The sequence below is a fragment of the Tetrahymena thermophila genome (assembly GCF_000189635.1).
Source record: "Tetrahymena thermophila SB210 genomic scaffold scf_8254484, whole genome shotgun sequence".
Taxonomy (NCBI): Eukaryota; Ciliophora; class Oligohymenophorea; order Hymenostomatida; family Tetrahymenidae; genus Tetrahymena; species Tetrahymena thermophila.
Genome location: NW_002476259.1, coordinates 21371 through 42255, shown reverse-complemented (window position 1 = coordinate 42255; position 20885 = coordinate 21371). Strand labels below are relative to the sequence as shown.

General features: G+C 22.1%; 6 protein-coding genes across 6 annotated transcripts in view; 4 read left to right on the top strand and 2 right to left on the bottom strand. All coding sequences in view use genetic code 6, as the record gives it.

Annotated features, from left to right (window-relative positions):
• Window positions 1-69: 69 nt before the first annotated feature.
• On the top strand, window positions 70-6899 carry TTHERM_01117300 (transmembrane protein, putative; the record flags this gene model as incomplete). Its single annotated transcript, XM_001022482.2, has 8 exons — window positions 70-741; window positions 800-922; window positions 980-1172; window positions 1226-1432; window positions 1610-3013; window positions 3069-3961; window positions 4024-6204; window positions 6282-6899. The coding sequence occupies 8 exons, from the start codon at window positions 70-72 to the stop codon at window positions 6897-6899; spliced, it is 6291 nt and encodes a 2096-aa protein (XP_001022482.2).
• A 1352-nt stretch (window positions 6900-8251) lies between these two features.
• On the top strand, window positions 8252-9484 carry TTHERM_01117290 (arrestin; the record flags this gene model as incomplete). Its single annotated transcript, XM_001022481.1, has 1 exon — window positions 8252-9484. The coding sequence occupies one exon, from the start codon at window positions 8252-8254 to the stop codon at window positions 9482-9484; it is 1233 nt and encodes a 410-aa protein (XP_001022481.1).
• A 1394-nt stretch (window positions 9485-10878) lies between these two features.
• TTHERM_01117280 (transmembrane protein, putative) lies at window positions 10879-11442 on the top strand (the record flags this gene model as incomplete). The annotated part of the gene is made up of 1 exon (XM_001022480.1): window positions 10879-11442. The coding sequence occupies one exon, from the start codon at window positions 10879-10881 to the stop codon at window positions 11440-11442; it is 564 nt and encodes a 187-aa protein (XP_001022480.1).
• Window positions 11443-13122: 1680 nt separating this feature from the next.
• Window positions 13123-14611, top strand: TTHERM_001116271 (transmembrane protein, putative; the record flags this gene model as incomplete). Its single annotated transcript, XM_012799290.1, has 5 exons — window positions 13123-13298; window positions 13709-13792; window positions 13905-13994; window positions 14184-14273; window positions 14521-14611. The coding sequence occupies 5 exons, from the start codon at window positions 13123-13125 to the stop codon at window positions 14609-14611; spliced, it is 531 nt and encodes a 176-aa protein (XP_012654744.1).
• A 1717-nt stretch (window positions 14612-16328) lies between these two features.
• Window positions 16329-19631, bottom strand: TTHERM_001116260 (hypothetical protein; the record flags this gene model as incomplete). Its single annotated transcript, XM_012799289.1, has 10 exons — window positions 16329-16413; window positions 16672-16761; window positions 16999-17088; window positions 17322-17411; window positions 17657-17746; window positions 17996-18085; window positions 18346-18435; window positions 18693-18782; window positions 19038-19127; window positions 19606-19631. 10 exons carry the CDS (start codon window positions 19629-19631, stop codon window positions 16329-16331), a joined length of 831 nt encoding a protein of 276 aa, XP_012654743.1.
• A 1235-nt stretch (window positions 19632-20866) lies between these two features.
• Window positions 20867-20885, bottom strand: part of TTHERM_01116250 (hypothetical protein) — a gene marked incomplete at its 3' end in the record, with an annotated part of 492 nt that continues 473 nt past the window's right edge. Inside the window, exon 1 of the mRNA XM_001022476.3 lies at window positions 20867-20885. This exon is cut by the window's right edge and continues 473 nt beyond it. Within this exon, the coding sequence (XP_001022476.3) occupies window positions 20867-20885 (19 nt within the window).

Genomic DNA, 20885 nt, shown 5'->3' with positions numbered 1-20885 from the left:
AATGCTCTCAGGGTTTTATGTTTATATAACTCTACCAACTTTTTAAGGAGTGCCTCTTGCAGTAATTTCATGTTCTTCTGGCTCTACAACAATTTCTGCGTGCATTCAAGATCCAAACAACTCTTAAAGATAATATACTACCATATAAACACCTTCAAATGGAAATATAAATTTTAAGATGGTTTTAACTAACTATATTAGTAAAATTATATTTATAAAAAATTTCTAATTCATTTTGAAATTCATATCAATATAGGTATAGCACCAGTTACATTTAGCGTTTTAGTTACAGAATCTGTTACTTAAAATCAAATATATTAAACTCAAGTCAATCATGCTAATACAATTTAAAGCTCATTTGATTTTACAGCTATTCCTAATTTATTTGTTAGTGATGTAGTTGTAACTTATATAATTACTTTAAAGACTACTACTCCTCAATTTGTTATACCAAACAATGCCCAAATTATAATTAGTTTCCCTCAACAGTTCAATTAGGCATAATTACAGTAAGCTAGAGTAACTGGTTAATGTACCATTTAAAGTATTACAGGTTATAACATTTAATTAATTTCAACTGCATAAGGTATAAACACGATCCAAATATCCAATATTTACAATCCAGGACCATATGTGTAATAATCTGACTAGTTTATGATTTAAATTAATGATAAAGACGGTTATGGAATATCCTAAAGTTTAATTGATGCAAGCAGAAAGGATATCCGCTTTGTCTTTAATGTAATTTTGTTAGTTTTCTTTATTAATTTTTTTATTTATAAATTTATACAAATGAAAGTGTGACATTAGCTGTAGAACTTGTGATAGCATTGTTAATACTAAATGCTTAACGTGCTATAACGATAGATTTTTGCAAGCAAATTCATGTGTACTTTAGTGCGATCCAGGATATTACAAATAAGTAATTTGATTTAATAGCTAATTAGTGAAGATATTAAAATTAATATTTTATAAATAGGGTTAATCTTGTATTAAATGTACTAATAATTGTGCTACATGTAATTCTGATACTTTTTGTTTAACTTGTTAGACAGGGTATTTATTTGTCCCTGCTAGTAATTAATGCGTATAAAGCTGTGGATCTCTACAATCATATTATCAGTATCAACAATAATGCCTTCCTTGTGACTCAAAATGCTATACTTGCACAGGTATTTTTAAACTATTATTTAATAAATTATTTACTGAAATTTTTTTAATATAGATTCACAGACTTGTTAAAGCTGTAATAGTAATTATTATTTTGTTGTTGGATAGAATAAGTGTGTTGATTAGGCAGGTTGTAATTTATTAGGGCTTTATACAAAAGCTAATTAATGTGTTTAATGTGAATCACCATGTGCTACATGCTAAACTACTTATAATAGTTGTACTTCTTGCTTAACAGGTTAACCCAAAATTTATTTATAAGGTAATTAATTAATTGAGATATATTTTTCTACAATAAAGAATATTTTAATATTTGTTTTTTCAGATTATTATTTGCTTTAAAAACAAAAAATATGAAAAAATTTTTAAATAAATATTTCTAATCTTTTAATAAAAATATTTTTTTTATTTTACTAAATATCTATTTACTTAAATAAAGGAACCTAGTGCTAAGCTAAATGTAATCCTGGTTACTATAGCGATGGTGGTAATAAATGCTAGTAATGTGATGGATTATGCACAACTTGTACTGATCAATCAAGAAACTGCTAAAGCTGTATATCAACAGCAGGATTTTATCAAAATAAGTGTTATAGTACATGTCCTTCAAACGTACCTTTGAATATTGATGGTTAATGCACTTCTTGCCCTTCTAATTGTGCTACATGTTCTAGCTTAGATGTTTGTCTAACTTGTGTGGGGTCTAATTTATTATTTAAGAATTAATGTATAGCGTCATGCCCTGTAAACTATCAACCAGATTCAACTGCTACAAAATGTGTTTTACAAGACATTAGTACAATTATTACAAGAAATTTAGATTAACATAAATTTGTTCCTTTTCCATATTTGATTTCTCTTATTATATGGATTGCTATTGCTCTGTGCTCAAGAAACAGAGCTCATTAAACATTTTTATCTGGTTGTGTAGTTGGAATAGGTGGTGTTATAGAATTTGCAACTTGGGTGACATTTTTTATTCTTCAAACTATTAATGATAGTATGAAGACACCTTAAAATAAATTATTTTTAGCATCTCTCATACTTCATTTCTTATTTAACATAATTAATTTAGCCTTTTACTTTATTTACATGCGCAGAGATTCCCATTTTATTTATTGGCTATCATAATTTTAGAATAAGATTTGCCACGGTTTTATAAGATTCTTCTCATTAACTTTTACTCATAAATTTGAAAATTTTATGTTCTCTAAGTTCTTTGGGTTTTCTTTCTTCAGTGCTAAACTGACTTCAGTACATTAGTTACTTCCATACAATATTGTTGCAGGTCTTTCAATTTTATTTGTTAATGCCCCCATGATTATTGCTGCTTCAGCTACCATTTACTATGACGACTAATTTGAATAAATGTTTATCGAAGGTTTAGAAGTTATCTTAATCAATCTTATTTTGATAGGGTTTATGATTACAAATACAAAGAAGCCTGAAGATTACTTTATAACTAAAGTAGCTGATGGAATCAATCCTCTTGTTGCAAATATTTCCCATAGAGATAACCTCCCCTATAATAGTAAGCTAATGGCTTCCTTCACTAAAACTAATTTCGGAATGTCTGGAGGAGCTGAATCTGACAGAGGTGAGTTTAAGTTTACTAACAGAGTCACTGTTATTGGCGATCTTGAAAAACCTTTAACTTTTGGCTATAAATTGAATAACTAAACTATGCATTAAGCAGCTAATATGACTAATGGACCAAACGCTAATAATATGAATTTATCTTATATAAATGGTAAAAATGAGATAACAGCTCATGACCAATCAATTGATTTTATCAATTAAAATGGAGCAAATAAAAATTTATATAAAAACCAAGACTCGTCTAGTAAATATAAAATATTTTAATTCTAAAAATTTTTAATCTTATTTCAAATAATTAGTATAAGGTTCAATTTATGGAAATGGCACAAATACTGATTTATATTTTGCAAATCCAAACAGCATTCATCAAACTTAAGAGTTGGGAGAATAATGCTCAAAAGGAAGAAGACTTTACGAATCAAAAAGTATTCCTAAAATGGGAGCTTTGGCATAATAGCCAATATAAGAGCAATTAGAAGATGATGATGACTTTGGTGATGATAATTTACATACTAAATTGTAAATGACGGGAGATGATATGAATATGAGGAGAGTAGATTTAATGAACTAGAATTATAGTGGATAGAATAATTAATACCAGACAATGAGGAGTGCTAGGTCTATTTAGGGTAGTAGAATCTCTCAAAATGTTGGATATTAAGGCTAAGGATTATATTAAAACTAGTAAAGCAACATCAATAAGCCATTAAATTCATCTCGTCCTCCTTCTTATATAATGGATAATACTAAAACAGAAAAGAAAGTACCCATGAGGTAAAATAATGGTGGTAGTAAAGTAATGACTCCCACTAGATAAAATACGATGATGTAAAGCTAGAATTAAATGACTACTAGCAACCATCTTTAAACCTAATCTCCACACATTGTCTATTAGCAGAGACACTACTCATAAAATTCTGCAAAAATTACTCCAAAAAGAAGTGTGAGTATAGGTGTAAATGAATAGGAGCTTCTAGAAAGTAGTATTTATCCTTCAAATTATTAAAAATCTGCAGTTTATGATAAAAAACTGGCTAATAGATCTACAAAAGAGTAAAGCTATATGTCACCTGTTCGCACAATGTAAAATACCAAAGAAATTAACTTCTAAAGTCATGTAAGCGCAAGAAGCAGATCAAGAAGCGCTTCGCCTTAGCGTCCTCCGAATGAGCTTGACTAAGAATACTACAAAGTAAAATATTCAAAATATAATAAAAATGTTATTAATTTAAAAATAATAATTTTTAAACTTAGAAAATAAATAATATGAGATCAAAATCCAAGGATTAGTTGGATTATTATGATGAAAATGAGCATCCTGAATACTTAGAAGGAAATATAGACAGATTAAATAATGGTAGATATCATACAAAAAACCCTAATCATATTTAGAAATTCAATGGAGAAGTTATTAGCCCAGAGAGCTCTCCTGGTAAGAGCTCTTACAACGCTTATGATGATCAAAACCGTATGAATTCTAAAATAAACACTGATGAAATCGACTTACTTAGAGGACCAAGCATTAAGCAAAATAGTTAGATGATTGAAAAAGTAGGTTCCGAAGACTCTGATCAAAATGATGATCATAACTACCCAAACAGTAGATCAAGACCAAATTAATTATTATTTTATTTATAAAATCCCATGTAAAGGCCAGTAGATACTCCATTAGAAAATAACAGAAGAGTAAATACTAATGAGTAGGAAGTATCAGATTAACAATAATAGGAATTAAAATAATCTATGTTAGTAAGAAAAATTAGCACAGATAAAGAAAAAGATAAATAGAAGGTAGAAGATCCTTAAGACAGCAAAAGAGTTGAGAGAATGTAACCATAAATTGAAGATTTAGATGCAAACGAATATGATCCTTATGGTTTGAAAGCATAAGCATCAGAAAAAATGAAAAAAATGAAGTATCCATCAAACAGAGTTTCTTAATAAGCTATTGATCATAAGAAATTCATTAAGAAGCCATATGAAACTGATGAAGATTTACAAAGTGATGCTTAGAATATAGAATCTTAAAGATTAGATGAAAGTAGTGACTAACCTCCTGTCATAAACCAGCATAGAATGATTGCTCCTCCTATTATTCATGGCGAGACTATCCACTCAAATAGCTCTCCAATTGCACAGTAAAGAGGATAAGCAGTTAAAGATCCTGCCATTAGCTAACAATCTTAGCAGTAGCAAGGAAGTCAGAAGAATATTAAAACCTCTATGAGATCTTCTATAGAACAATCTGAAACAAAAAACAACAATGCTAATAATATAAAACCTCCTTTGAATCCCATGAAAACTAGTATAGCCAGTGACAATTAAAATTAATAAAGCGACTCTGATGATGAAGAAAACTTAATAAAAAATATGAATAAGAAAAGAAGCATAGATTATAGTTAGAATAATAAATTTGAGCCTAATTCACAAAACAATAATGATTAGGAATAAAAGGTTAGGCAATTACTAATAAGACAAAGTAAGAATTCAAATGAGAATATTAATACATAGAATCAAGCAGATGAAGCAGGTTAGATGGCTTTAAATTAAGTTAGAGTTGTAACGCCTATGACAACCATGATTAATCCTAGAGACCTTCAGAAAATGGAATTTGTTAATAAGGGCAACAATAACTAACCATTGAGAGAGTCTCAATAAGGAAATTAAATGGTTGATACGTAGACAGATGATAATTTAATCCAAAAATCTAAAGAATTGGATTCCGAATTTTTAAGATAGAGATAAAAATTATCATAAATAGTAAATGCAGAGTAATTTTAAGAAGAACCTTAGCACAAGCCTAGCGCATAGAATCAATCAAAAGAAAATATTAGATAATCAAACTAATTTAAATCAAATGCTTAATAAATTATACCTCATGAGTAATCAAAAACACTTAGCCCTTCTAACAATGAAAACAAAGCAAGCAAATAAAATAACGTTCGTAACTCACTACAGTAACCTTTTTATAACATGCAAGACGCATATAAACATCATAGATCAACAAATCATAATGAAAGTCTTAATAAACCAACTGATTTTTCTGCTGCAAAAACAGAGAATCTTGACATTCAACCTGTTAACTTAGACGATTTTAATGGAGGCGGATTATACTCACATCAAACTAGTATGAATGTTATGGGTAACTAGTAACCAAGCCCTAACATTCCTTAAATACTCAAAGATAATTCTACAATCTCTCCAATTAGTAATACCTATAAAGTACCATAAGCATTTAATTTAGGTAATCCTTCAACAGGAGATTTAAGTAATAATTTCTTTGGCCTAAGCGCTAAAGAGTACGAAGAATACACCCTTAATAAAAATAACACCATCAGTAAACCCTCTCCTACAAACAGCCGTATTGCCAATTAATACTATCAAGAGAATCCGATGATAAAAGACCAAATTAAAAAAAGAAGAAATGTGGATGATGTAAAAGATAATTTTCTTTTCAATAATTTTTTTTTGCTATTATATTTACTTTTTTAATATTGAAATTATAAAAATAGATTTATGATTCTTAAGAATCAATTAAGACTGCAAGTGAAGCTTAAATTGATTTTAATGAAATATCTCCTAGTGACTTTAATGTATTGAATCAGAGATATGATGAAGATATTGTTGAAGACGAAGTTGAAGAGTAAAAATCTTAGATACTGAAGAAAGCTCTAAGCTAAGCTCCTAGCTATTATGATGCTACTAACGAGCACGATGAACGCCTAATGGCTATTGCTAATTTAAATAACTTGAAAAAACTGTAAACAAATGATGCAAGTCTTCCTCCTCATATTTAGCAATCAAGAAAAAGTGATGTAATTCTTGGCTAAACAAGCAATTAATAACAAAACTTGAGAGGAAACTACCCTCATTCTAATACAAATAGTATGGTTTCAATTAATTAGCCAAACTTTAATTATATTTAATAATAACACCCTATCATAATCACGAGCCATAACTACCGAATGACAAGTGAGGCAGGATCTAGGAATTAAACAGATAATATTAGACACTTGAGTGAAAGTAGAAGTAATTCATAATATAATGGAAATAATGGCTAAAATAGCGAAAGCCATACTCCATATTACTATAACATACAAAATGCATATAATAAGTTAAATGGCAAATGAAATGAAATTTAAAACTTTCATTCATATATAAAATTTTTGTAATTAACAATTATTCTAAAAATTAATAATATAAATCAAATAAATATCATTAAACTATTAATTAATGAATAAAAATTAACTATTTCTAAAATTAATGTATTTAATTAATAATATATATAATACATGTTTTATTCATATGTCAATCAATAAAATTGTAGATAATTTTAAGTCAAATTAATTACTAATAATTTATTTTATTCATCCGATTCCACATTACCTAAAACAAAGGAAATATATAATATTAAGTTATGAAAATAGATTAAGTAAGTTAAAGTGTTTTATAATATTTTATCTCATTTTTCCTTTTTAATAACGCAGAAATTACTACTTATATGTTTTAATTTATAAACTAAAAATATACTATTTTTAGCTTATTAAATTTATAAATTTATCTGTATCCAAAAGACCGCAATTAAAAGACTGTAAATTAATTTGCAGCTTAGAAAAAATATCAATTGAAAAAAGATTAACTTTGTTTATTTTACATTCATAAAAGGTTTAGATAGATAAAAATTAATTATTAAAATATAATTTTGCTCGAAATTTAATTAGATGTTTGATACAGAAATAATTCTTTACTACCAAATAAATTTATTTATTTTAAGTATTTAAAAAATATATAGTTGATAAAATTAATACTTCGATAAGCGATTCGTTCTTTCCCTAAAAATCTTTTTAAATTTCAAGTTTTAATTTGATGCCTAAAATAATATAAAAAGAAAGGGGATTTACATAAATTTTGATTATCTATTATTTAAAATATAATTTAAGTTGGTTTAGAAGAACGCTTTGTTTTTCGAATTTAAAATAATACTAAAATTAGGTTTTGAAAATTTAAATACTTCAAAAGCATAATAAATGTTTTTGTTTTATAAATAACAGCTTAAAAAAGATATAATAATTATTTTTAATATAATTAGCTTATATTTTAAAGTAACTCTTGAAAAAGTCTGTTAACTTGATTGATAAGAATATTAAATTTATAAAATATAGATAATTTAGTTTACACTAAATTAAATAATATCTAATAGAACCAATACAAATTAAATTTAGTAACTTTAGAATTTAGTGGTAAACCAAATATAGAATAATTTAGAACTAAATGCATATTGGCTAATTTAATTAACTAATTTATATCGAAATTGACTCATTTTATCGATTTGCATTAAAATAAATATTAAGAAAAACTTTGAATTTCGATTGAAAAATATCAATTTATATTTTTAAATATCATAAGCATTTTAAATAATATTTAATCAAAATTAAATAGCAAATTATTATAAAATAATTAGATCACTTAACTCATATAACTCATGGGACAAAGTAATCCTAAAGATAATAGAAGATAGGTTAAGGGAGGTATATTTATCTAACTTTAAAAAACCAGTTTTATAAGTAATGAAGTTGTATAAGGTTAGTTGAATATTAATATAGAAGAACCGTTTTAAGGCCATATCCTTTAAGTAACTTTAAAAGGTCTAGAGGAAACTCAGTTTACATACACTGTTAAAAGGGGTAAACATAGAAGAACTGTTTTTGCTAAGGGTTAAAATGAAATAGTTAATTTTTCTATGCCTATTTATGATTTCGCTTAAGGTTAAAATAGTTCAGCCTTCATAATAAATCCATGCTAAGTTGTTATACCGTTTTAATTATGTATTGCTGATAAGCTCCCTTCCTCAATGAATTATTTTTATAACTCAAATAACCAATGTTCTATAAAATATTCTATAATTGCTCAAATCATTCCAACAGAGGCTAATGTAAAGCCAATACAAGGGAGCTAAGAAATATTTATAGGATAATAAATATCAACTTATTATTTATCTAATAATACCACATCAATTTAGCAACCTGTGATATGCTGCTGTTGTAAGTCAGGATAAATTAATTATAATATAACCACGAGCAGCAGGTGTTTTTCTCCTCAAGAAACTATAAATCTGAATATGGATATTGATTTTAGCTAATACAGCAAACAAGTAAATAAATTGACTGTTAAGCTTCTTGGTTAACTTACTATGAAGGCTAATACTGCTGATAAAACTAAAGTCCTCAACATAGCAGAAAAAAGTATTGAAGTAAAAGTCGAGTAATCAAAGATGAAGTAAGAAGTTCAATTTCAAGTCCCTTCTGATATACCTTTATCATCATAAGGTGAATTAGTTTAAGTAGTTTATCAATTATAATTAATTCCTCAAATTAGCACTATTTGTTGTGTTTCTGATAGTTCTCCTCATGAAATAAAAGTTTTTATAAATCCTAGCTCAAATTTACTATAAAATAGCTAATAAAATCCTCCACAACTTTAAATCTAAGCACCTCCAAACTGGAATCCTGTATAACTGTAACCTAATTAATTAAACTATAGTTAAGCAAACTGTATTCAAGACAAATCAAATATCTAATCTCAAAATCAATTTAACTAGTATCCATATCAACCTCAGTAATCAAATAATTTATATAACATTCCTAATTCCATGTTGGTTTAAATATAACCAACTGGTTAACCACAAATGATAAATTAAAACTAATAGTTCCTATGATATTTATGACATATCTATAAATAATTGTACTCAAATTTAATTAGATATTTTTATACTTGTATTCTTTTAATAATAAATTTCAATTTTATAAGTAAATTTACTTTTTTTTTTTATTTTTAAAATTTAAATGATTAAAGAACTTAAAATATTAACATAATTTCATTATTTTCAAAATATATAGAACTTCTATATTTTAAATTCTTTTAAATACTGAAATTACTTCATTGAATTTACTATTAATTAGATTGATTTATTAAAAAATTTTATTTTAATTTGTATTATAAAATCTTGTTCTGATTTAACTTCAAAATCCCTAAAAATAGTTTTTAATTTTAATTTGCTTTATTTTATTTTTATTAATTTAAATAGTTCAGTAAATTACCTTCAATAAAATTATCTAAAGTTCTTTAAAATATCTTTTATTATTATATCAAAATAAATTCTATTTTTTTTAAAAATGATAATATATATCTACTGAGTTGAGTGACTAATTATTATGATATTCATAATACTTATGTGTAAATTTTATTAAATTATCTATTTATTCAAAACTATACCATAATAAAATTTAGAAAATAACCAGAATTTATATCATAATAATAAAGAAAATTTTTAAATGAGTATTGAATTTTTTGCCTAACTAAATGCGAAAATTCACATTTTTTTACATTATTTATTTTTCTGATGTTTTCTTTTTTATATTCTGCTTTAGAAGCTTTGTTGGTTATTTGATAAAATAATATAAATAATTTAATAAACTTGTTTATTATTAATTAAATTATTTTAGAGCTGCTTTTATTTAAAACATATTTAATAAGTTTTTTAGTTGTGAAATTTACTGTTAAATACAAGCTAGATGCTTTAATATTTTATATGTATATATAGAAAAGACTAATTATATTTAATTGCTTATTATTAATCAGATTTCTGATACAGCTTTTAATTTCTAATCAATAAGAAAAATGTAATAATCTAAAAACACACAAATTTAATAATACAAATCAAAAACCTATCTTTGATTTGTTGGATTCATAAAAATAATTAAAAACAAATAAGTGTTTACAAAGCTCAAGAGGATTCATCTTATACCCTTAAAAATACAGAGGATGAGAAAAAAGATCATACATTTAAGCATTATTAATGAAATAAATAATTTTACTTTTTCGCTTAAACTAAAACTATAGAATTAGATCAGATTAAGGATACTTGAATTCCATAAAAAAATATTTAATAAATTTGAAGCAAGAAGGTCTAATTAGTAAAAGATTATAAAAGAAAAATTACTGTGAAAGAGTTACCACCTTCTGAAAATCATGATTTGAATTTAATTTACTAAAAAATTTATATTATTAATAAAGAAGATAATCAAAATTAGTGAAAAAATAAAAAAGTAAATGAGAGTTGAATTAAAAAGCTTGATTGTTGTTGCTTTAATTGCTACAAGTGTTGTTTTATTTTCTTAATACTAACCAAGTAGCTTAAAAGTATCTAAAAGAGTTGCATTGAGCCATGAGGAAGGTACTTCTAACCTTATTGTTTAAAAAGCTCTCTACCATAAAGATATGGTTTTATTTGAAGGAAAATTTGTTTCTTTGAACTCAACTGACCCTAATATCTAGGTGTCTTTATTTAACTACATGGAACTTGTAAATTATTTTGCTTATTCGGGTATTGACTATGTATTGAAACCTAAGTAGAACTACCTTCTTAAAGTTTATGACATAAGTAAGTTAAAAAATATCGAAATCCAATTCCTTGCTGCTGATTAATCTATCTATACAGCTGTTATTACCCCTGAATAATACACCTTACCAGCTGATGAGTATGGTGAATATACTGTATTAATAATTCCCTAATAGACTTTTGGAAATACTTTCCCAATAGGTACAGCAGTTTTCTCTGGATACAAGCTTGAATATGACCCCGAAACTAAAACAACTTATATTTAAAAAAAATGATATTTTTATTAGATTTTATAGGTATATGTTACTTTTATAAATAATATATAAAAATATAAAAAAATTAAAAATAATTTAAATCTATTTATAAATTTTATCATTCACTTATTCTGTTCAAAATGAAAAAAAAATACAAAATTCTTTAACAAAAATAAACCTATTTATTTTCTATTTTACCTCATATTAAAAAATAAGGAATGCTCTTTAACAATTTTTTAATTATTTTGTAATATTTAATTAAATTATCGTACCTTATTTTTCTAAGTTTCTGATTAAAATTAAAAATTATCGCTTAAAAGAAAGAAGTTTTCTAAAGATTTGCAAATCATAATGAATTAATTTTACTTAAGAATAAATCAGATAACCAACCAAAAATCAATTTTAAATCAAATTCATCTTATAGATAAGATGATTTTTTTTATCAATCTACTATTTTGAAAAGCATCAAATAATTTTATTATTTTTATAATTATTATAAAAATAGATTAAAATGAATAGTATAATAAAAATTTTTTAATTAAATATTTTTAATTTTTCCTAATACCCAATATTTTCTCTGGTTTTTATTTCAAAGCAATCTTTTTGAAACATATAATATATTCTTTATATGATAAATTATAATTGATGTCTAATTTATTAATTTTTCGATCAAAGTATTTAATTTTTTCAATCTTATTTTAGTATAGACAAATCATGTACTCTCTAAAAGTGAAAATTAATTAAATAAATTTCTTAATATTCTTTTAGTTAATTTAATTGCATTTCAAACAATTAAAAAAGAAATGATATAATAGAAAAAATATTTTAGAAAACTAGAAGATGTAAATAATTGCTTATTTTAATTATTAATTTAATTTAAATTTATTATCAATAAATAGTTTTTAATCTCATCATTTTAACTTCATATAGATATCCATATTAATTTAGAGTAAATTCAATTTTTTATTCATAAAAACTTATTTATTAATCTCAATAATGTTTATTAATAATTATTTTAAACTAAATTTTATCTATGTTCATTTTATCTATTCAAATTTACTAATTAATTAATTTATATATAAATAAATTTTTAATCTTTTATATTTGCTTTGGTTGTAATAAATTTTTTATTATATTATTTTTTGATCAAACTATATCTTTAATTTATGAGATAATCTTCAATACATAAATAGTGGCAAAGAAATAGGCCCATATGATGCATCGTTCTTAGGTTCTAAATTACAAGAATGTTCTAATCTTTCAAAATTAAAGCTTAATCTTATGTAAAACAAGTTAATTTGTTTTTAATTTTAATAGTTTTTGATAAAAATTAATTTAAAACAATAAAACTCTAATTACTTATTAACTTTTTTTATTTTTAAGTTATACTTTCAATATTAATTTTTTATTAATAATACTTAATTATATTTTCTTTAATATTTAAAAGGGGTAATTAAATTTGTGATGAAGGTGTTTCATGTTTAGGCTCTTCTCTAACCAACTGTGTTAATCTTTCAAATTTGACACTTAATCTTAGGTAAAAATAGGTTAGTTACTTATTTTATTTTGTGATTTTTTTAATATTAAAATTAACTTAATAAAAGCTATAAAATAATTTTATTAATTAATTAAATAGTTTTTTTATTATACTTTTCCTTGTGATTATTATTTTATTCTAATTTAAATCATTTTAAATTTAAAATGTTAACATTTATAATTAATTTCTTATTATTTCATATTTTTTTATTTTTTTCTAACTCTCTACATTTACTTCTATATTTAAAAAGTAATAATGGAATTAATGATGAAGGTTTATCAGATTTAGGCTCTTCTTTAGCTTAATGTGCTAATCTCTAGAATTTAGACATTGATTTTAGGTAAAAAAAAATTATTTGATTTTTATTTGAAATAATTTAAAAATAAATATATTTAAAACAATAAAACTAGTTTTATTTTTAAGAATTTTACTATAATTTTTTAAAACTTGTTTTTAATTTTATTTTAATTTAAATTATTTGCCATTTTTAATTTTTGCTTAAATTAATGATAAATTAATATTAATTAATTTGTTTGAAATTTTTTCTTTCTAATTAATAAATCACAATAAAATTGATGATTCATTTTATTTTTACTATTTTACTTTATTTTTAAATATTGATTTTAACTTTATTTTAGTTAAAAAACATTTCTTAATTTTAGCTTTTTTTTGCTTAAATTATTAATTAATTTTTAAATATTTTATATTAACTTTTTGTATTTAATCATATATTTTTACATATTTAAAAAGTCACAATTAAATTGATGATATATCAAGCTTTTGTTCTTTCCTAGCTAACTGTAATACAATCTCATGTTTGGCACTTCTTTTTGTGTAAAAATTATTATAATAAATAATATTATTACAATTTTTTTTATTGATTTTCTTTATCAATCTCTTATTTTTTTATTTCTTACTAATTACAATTTCCTCAATATTTATATAGCAACAATTATATTTAGAATGAGAGTATGTTAGGTTTAGGTACTGCTTTTGCAAGTTTGACTAATCTCGCAAATTTGACACTTGATCTCAAGTATAAACTATGTTCGCTTTTAACTTTTTATTTTTTTATAAAATTTAATATTAAGCTATAAAAAATAGATTAATTGGTTTATTAGCTTTTTATTTGACTAATTTTTTTAATTTACAAACTTTGCTTTGGATATTTATTAATTTTTTTTTGATATGCTTTTTTCAAAATAATTTTATTTTATTATAAAAGTCGTAACAAAATTGGGGTATAGGGTGTATAATAATTAGGTTATACTTTATCAGAGTGCATTAATCTCAAAAATTTGATACTTAATATAAGGTAATAACATTTTAATGATTTAATACCTTTATATTTTATAATATTAAAATAAATTAAAGGTTTTAAATAAAATAACTTTTTATTTGTTTTATTTTTTTAAAAATTGATCTGTTTTTTGACTTTTATATTTATAAGAAGTTTTATTTTTTGAGATATTTAATTTATTTATCTTAATTTAACTGATTAATTTGAATTTTAAACTTCTTTTTTAATTTATTTTTCGTAATTTTCATAAATTTATTTATAGGATTAATTCTATACATCAAGCAAAAAAATTAGAAATTATGAGAAACTATCTTAAAACAAAAAGATTGGTTATCTTAAAAACAGATTTGTGATCTATAATAAGCGATGAAAAATAGAATGAATATATTAATTAAATATATAATATATAAATAAAGTGTAAAACGAAATATATATAAGAAGAATTGTATCTCTATTATTATAGTGACCAACTAGAAATTCAAGATTTATTATTTAATAATTATATAATCTATTTTATTTCTTATTTAAATTAATATTTAATAATTTCATATAAAATTATTCTTTATAACCACAAAAGTTAAAATAAAAAGTAAAATTTGATTTCTCCCTGAGGTTTTATTTAAATCATGGTATCTAATTAATCATGATAAATAAAATAAGGATAAAAATATGATTGATCGATAATATTTAAGATTAAAATATAACTGGCATATAAAAGATTGACATTTATATAATCTAATAAGATATAATATAACATTAAAAGTTTCAAATTATTTTATCGTTTTTGGATAAATCGGAGGGTTTGCTTAAGAGGAATTAATTTATTTAAGCAAATTTAATTTTTTAATTTTTTTATTTTTTATAAATAATTAATTACTTACAAAAATATGAATGACATTTTTTAATATAAAATCAATAATAAAATCTATATATCAATCTATTTATATTTTAGGCTTAAAAAACTTTTTCAAATTATTATTTTATAAAAAAACAAAAAATATTCAATTATTCAAACATTTAATATTTATTCATCCTTTTTTCGCCATTTGTTTATCACTTGTACAAATATTTTTCAAAGACAACTAATCTTTTTGATTTAAGACACTTGCTTATTAATTAGAATTGTTATGATTTATTCATTTAGCTACAAATTTTTAATAAATTTGTGTAAATTTTAAATAAATATCAAAATAGAATAAACTTTTAAATTAAAAATTATTTCTTAAATTAATAAATAAAATAACATTAGTGGAATAAAAAAGATAAAAAAATAAATCAAACATAAGTTATCAAATAAATTCAAAGAGCTTTTTTGTTTTATATTCTTTTTTTTGTTTAAAATATCACACTCCAAAATAAATAAACTGTTTTTACTTAAGCACAAGTGTCAAATTTGAGAGATTAATGCAATTTGCTAAAGCAGAACCTAAGCCTGATGCACCTTCATCACCAATTTAATTGTATCTTTTTAAATATTGAAGAAAAAATATATCATTAAATAGTTAATTAGAAGGAAAAAATGAAGAAAAAATATGAAATAATAAGATTAATTAATTAATAATAAAAGCAAAAGTTGAATATAGAATGATGAATTAAATTAACAAAGAAAGAACAAAAAAAAGCAATCAAGTAATAAGAAAAAGAAAAAAGAGCTTTGTTTTTTTTAATTAGTTTTTATAATTAAAAATATCACAACCCAAAACAAATAAACTATTTTTACTCAAGCTGAAGTGTCAAATTTTAGAGATTAATGCAATTTGCTAAAGCAGTACCTAAGCCTGATGCACCAATTGCGCCAAATTAATTGGAACTTTTTAAATATTGAAGAAAAAATATATCATTAAATAGTTAATTAGAAGGAAAAAATGAAGAAAAAATATGAAATAATAAGATTAATTCGTAATAAAAGCAAAATTTGAAAATAAAATGATGAGTTAAATTAACAAAGAAAGAACAAAAAAAAGCAAGTAAAATAAAAAGATAAAGAAAAAAAGAGCTTTGTTGTTTTTAATTAGTTTTTATAATTAAAAATATCACAATCCAAAACAAATAAACTGTTTTTACCTAAGTTCAAGTTTCAAATTTGAAAGATTAATGCAATTTGCTAAACCAGAACCTAAACCCTGATGCACCTTCATCATCAATTTAATTGTCACTTTTTAAATATCGAAGAAAAAATATATGATTAAATATTTAATTAGAAGGAAAAAATGAAGAAAAAATATGAAATAATAATAGGATTAATTAATAATAAAAACAAAAGTTGAAAATAAAATGATGAGTTAAATTAACAAAGAAAGAACAAAAAAAACCAAGCACTATAAAAAGAAAAAGAAAAAAGAGCTCTATTGTATTTAATTAGTTTTTATAATTAAAAATTTTTCACAATCGAAAATAAATAAACTGTTTTTACCTAAGCTTAAGTGTCAAATTTGAGAGATTAATGCAATTTACTAAAGCAGAACCTAAGCCTGATGAACCCATTGCATTAATTTAATTGTCGCTTTTTAATTATTGAAGTAAAAATATATCATTAAATATTTAATTAGAAAGAAAAAATGAAGATTAATTAATATTAAATGCAAAAGTTGAAAATAAAATGATGAGTTAAATTAACAAAGAAAGAATAAAAAAAAGCAAGCAAGCACAATAAAAAGAAAAAGAAAAAAGAGCTTTATTGTTTTTAATAAGTTTTGATAATTAAAAATATCACAATCCAAAACAAATACACTGTTTTTACGAAATGTCAAGCATCAAATTTGAGAGATTAATACAATTTGCTAAACTAGAACCTAAACCTGATGCAGCCATTGAACCAATTTTATTCATTCTTTTTAAATATAGAAGAAAAAATATATGATTAAATAGTTAATTAGAAGGAAAAAATTAAGAAATAATATGAAATAATAAATAAGATTAATTAATTGATAATAAAAGCAAAAGTTGATAATAAAATGATGAGTTAAATTAATAAAGAAAGAAAAAGAAAAAAGAGCTTTATTGTTTTTAATAAGTTTTTATAATTAAAAATATCAAAATCCAAAACAAATAAACTGTTTTTACGAAATGTCAAGCCTCAAATTTGAGAGATTAATACAATTTGCTAAAGCAGAACCTAAACCTGATGCACCCATTGCACCAATTTTATTGTATCTTTTTAAATATAGAAGAAAAAATATATGATTAAATAGTTAATTAGAAAGAAAAAATTAAAAATAATGATTAATTAATTGATAATAAAAGCAAAAGTTGAAAATAAAATAATGAGTTAAATTAATAAAGAAAGAACAAATAAAAGGCAAGTAAAATAAAAAGACAAAGAAAAAAGAGCTTTTTTTTTTTTAATTATTTTTTATAATTAATAATATCACAATCCAAAACAAATAAACTATTTTTACGAAATGTTAAGCCTCAAATTTGAGAGATTAATACAATTTGCTAAAGCAGAACCTAAATCTGATGCACCCATTGCACCAATTTTATTGTATCTTTTTAAATATAGAAGAAAAAATATATGATTAAATAGTTAATTAGAAGGAAAAAATGAAGAAATAAATAAGATTAATTAATTGATAATAAAAGCAAAAGTTGAAAATAAAATGATGAGTTAAATTAACAAAGAAAGAACAAAAAAAAATCAAGCACAATAAAAAGAAAAAGAAAAAAGAGCTCTATTGTTTTTAATTAGTTTTTATAATTAAAAATATCACAATCTAAAACAAATAAACTATTTTTACCTAAGCTCAAGTGTCAAATTTGAGAGATTAATACAATTTGCTAAACCAGAACCTAACCCTGATGCACCTTCATCACCAATTTAATTGTCACTTTTTAAATATCGAAGAAAAAATATAAGATTAAATAGTTAATTAGAAGGAAAAAATGAAGAAAAAATATGAAATAATAATAGGATTAATTAATAATAAAAGCAAAAGTTGAAAATAAAATGATAAGTTAAATTAATAAATAAAGAACATAAAAAAAAGCAAGTACAACAAAAAGAAAAAGAAAAAAGAGCTTTTTTGTTTTTAATTACTTTTAATAATTAAAAATTTTTCACAATCCAAAACAAATAAACTGTTTTTACCTAAGCTTAAGTGTTAAATTTGAGAGATTAATGCAATTTGCTAAATCAGAACCTAAGCCTGATGCACCTTCATCACCAATTTAATTTGCACTTTTTAAATATTGAAGAAAAAATATATGATTAAATAGTTAATTAGAAGGAAAAAATGAAGAAAAAATATGAAATAATAAGATTAATTAATTAATAATAAAAGCAAAAGTTGAAAATAAAATGATGAGTTAAATTAACAAAGAAAGAACAAAAAAAAGCAAGCGTAATAAAAAGAAAAAGAAAAAAGAGCTCCATTGTTTTTAATTAATTTTTATAATTAAAAATATCACAATCCAAAACAAATAAACTGTTTTTACTGAAGCTCAAGAGACAAATTTAAGAGATTAATGCAATTTGCTAAACCAGAACCTATGCCTGATGCACCCATTGGACCAATTTCATTATTCCTTTTTAAATATTGATGAAAAAATAAAAAATTAAATAGTTAATTAGATGGAAAAAAATAAAGAAAAAATATGAAATAATAAGATTAATTAAAATAAAAGCAAAAGTTAAAAATAAAATAATGAGTTAAATTAACAAATAAAGTACAAAAAAAAAGCAAGTAAAATAAAAAGATAAAGAAAAAAAGAGCTTTGTTGTTTTTAATTAGTTTTTATAATTAAAAATATCACAATCCAAAACAAATAAACTGTTTTTACCTAAGTTCAAGTTTCAAATTTGAGAGATTAATGCAGTTTGCTAAACCAGAACCTAAGCCTGTTGCGCCTTCATCACGAATTTATTTGTATCTTTTTAAATATTGAAGAAAAAATATATCATTAAATAGTTAATTAGAAGGTAAAAATGAAGAAAAATTATTATGAAATAATAAGCAAAAGTTGAAAATAAAATTATGAGTTAAATTATCAAATAAAGAACAAAAAAAAAGCAAGCACAATAAAAAGTAAAAGAAAAAAGAGCTTTGTTGTTTTTAATTAGTTTTTATAATTAAAGCAGAACCTAAGGCAATTACACCAATTTATGAAATGCTAGATTTACTAATAAACCAAAAATTAGCTTTAATAAGCAAAATTAAATTAATAATAAAAATTATCTCTTCAAAAAAATATTTTTTTTTTTAATGCTTTTTATTCAAAAGATATAATAGGCTCAAATTGTTCAAATCAACAAAAATAATAAATAAATATAAATAAATAAAAAAGGGGGTTGAGATTTTTGAGTTCATAAAATTTTTCAAAAAAAAAGTGGTATGTTATAAGAATATACTGTATATATTATTTCAAATTTTACATTTTGTGTATTTAAAGCTTTCTAAAAACTCAAAAATAAAGCTGTTTTAAGCTTATTTAGCTTTATTTATTATGTTATTAAAATATATTACATTTCGCCTTTTATAAATTAAATAGGAATTTGGCTCTAGTTAATTAGAAGAAAAATTATGAAATAATAAGATTAATTAATAATTAATAAAATTAACAAAGGATGAAAAAAAAAAAAGAAATCATAATAAAAATAAAAAGGAAAATAAATCAAATAAATAAATTAAAAGAGCTTTCATGTTTTAAATTAAATTTTATAATTAAAAATATTACAATCCAAATCTAATAAACTGCTTTTATTGAGTGTAAGTTTAAATAGCAAAAAATGAAGAAAATATATTAAATAATAAAAAATGAATAATAAATAATTAAAAATTGAATTGAAAATCAAGTTAAAATAGCTAAAAATTTTTGTTTTAATAAAAATCAATCAATAATAATGATGATTTCTATAACAAAAATAATTTATTTAAATAAATTCAAAATTAAATATTATAAAAATATAAATAATAATAAAAATAATATTTATAAATTAAATTTACCTCAGATTTATACTGAGAACCTAATGAGATAAAAGCGAAGAGCTTAAAAACTTTTTTTATTAATTTATATAAATTTAAAGGATACTAATAAAAAAATTAATAATTACTTCTTCTAATTATTTGTAATATTTAATCTATTATATCATTTATTTTTTTTTCAAAAATATTGAATTGCAATTTATGAAATTTAATTAATTATAAATAGATAAAAAGAACAAATAAAATATAATAATTAATTAATTATCAAATATTAAATTATTAATTTTGTTATATGAAGAGATATCACAGAAAAAATAATTTAAAATTTATTATTTAATCTTAATATTTGTATTTAAAACATATAATTAAAAATATATATAGTAGGAATTAGAGATGGCCAGTTAGTATTATTTGAAAAAATTCTAGTAGTTAATTAATTAATAGCATTTATTAATTACTAGATTTTTTAAAATATGATCCCCATCTAATTCCTACTTTGTTTTTAAATATATATTTTAAATACAAATATTAATAATAAATAATGAATGTTAAATTAATTTTTCTGTAATATCTCTTCGTAAAAGCAAATTTATAAATTAATATTTATTTGATAATTAATTAATTGTTATATTAATTTGTTATTTTTATCCATTTAAAACTAATTAATTAAATTCCATAAATATCTATTCAATATTTTTGAAAAAAA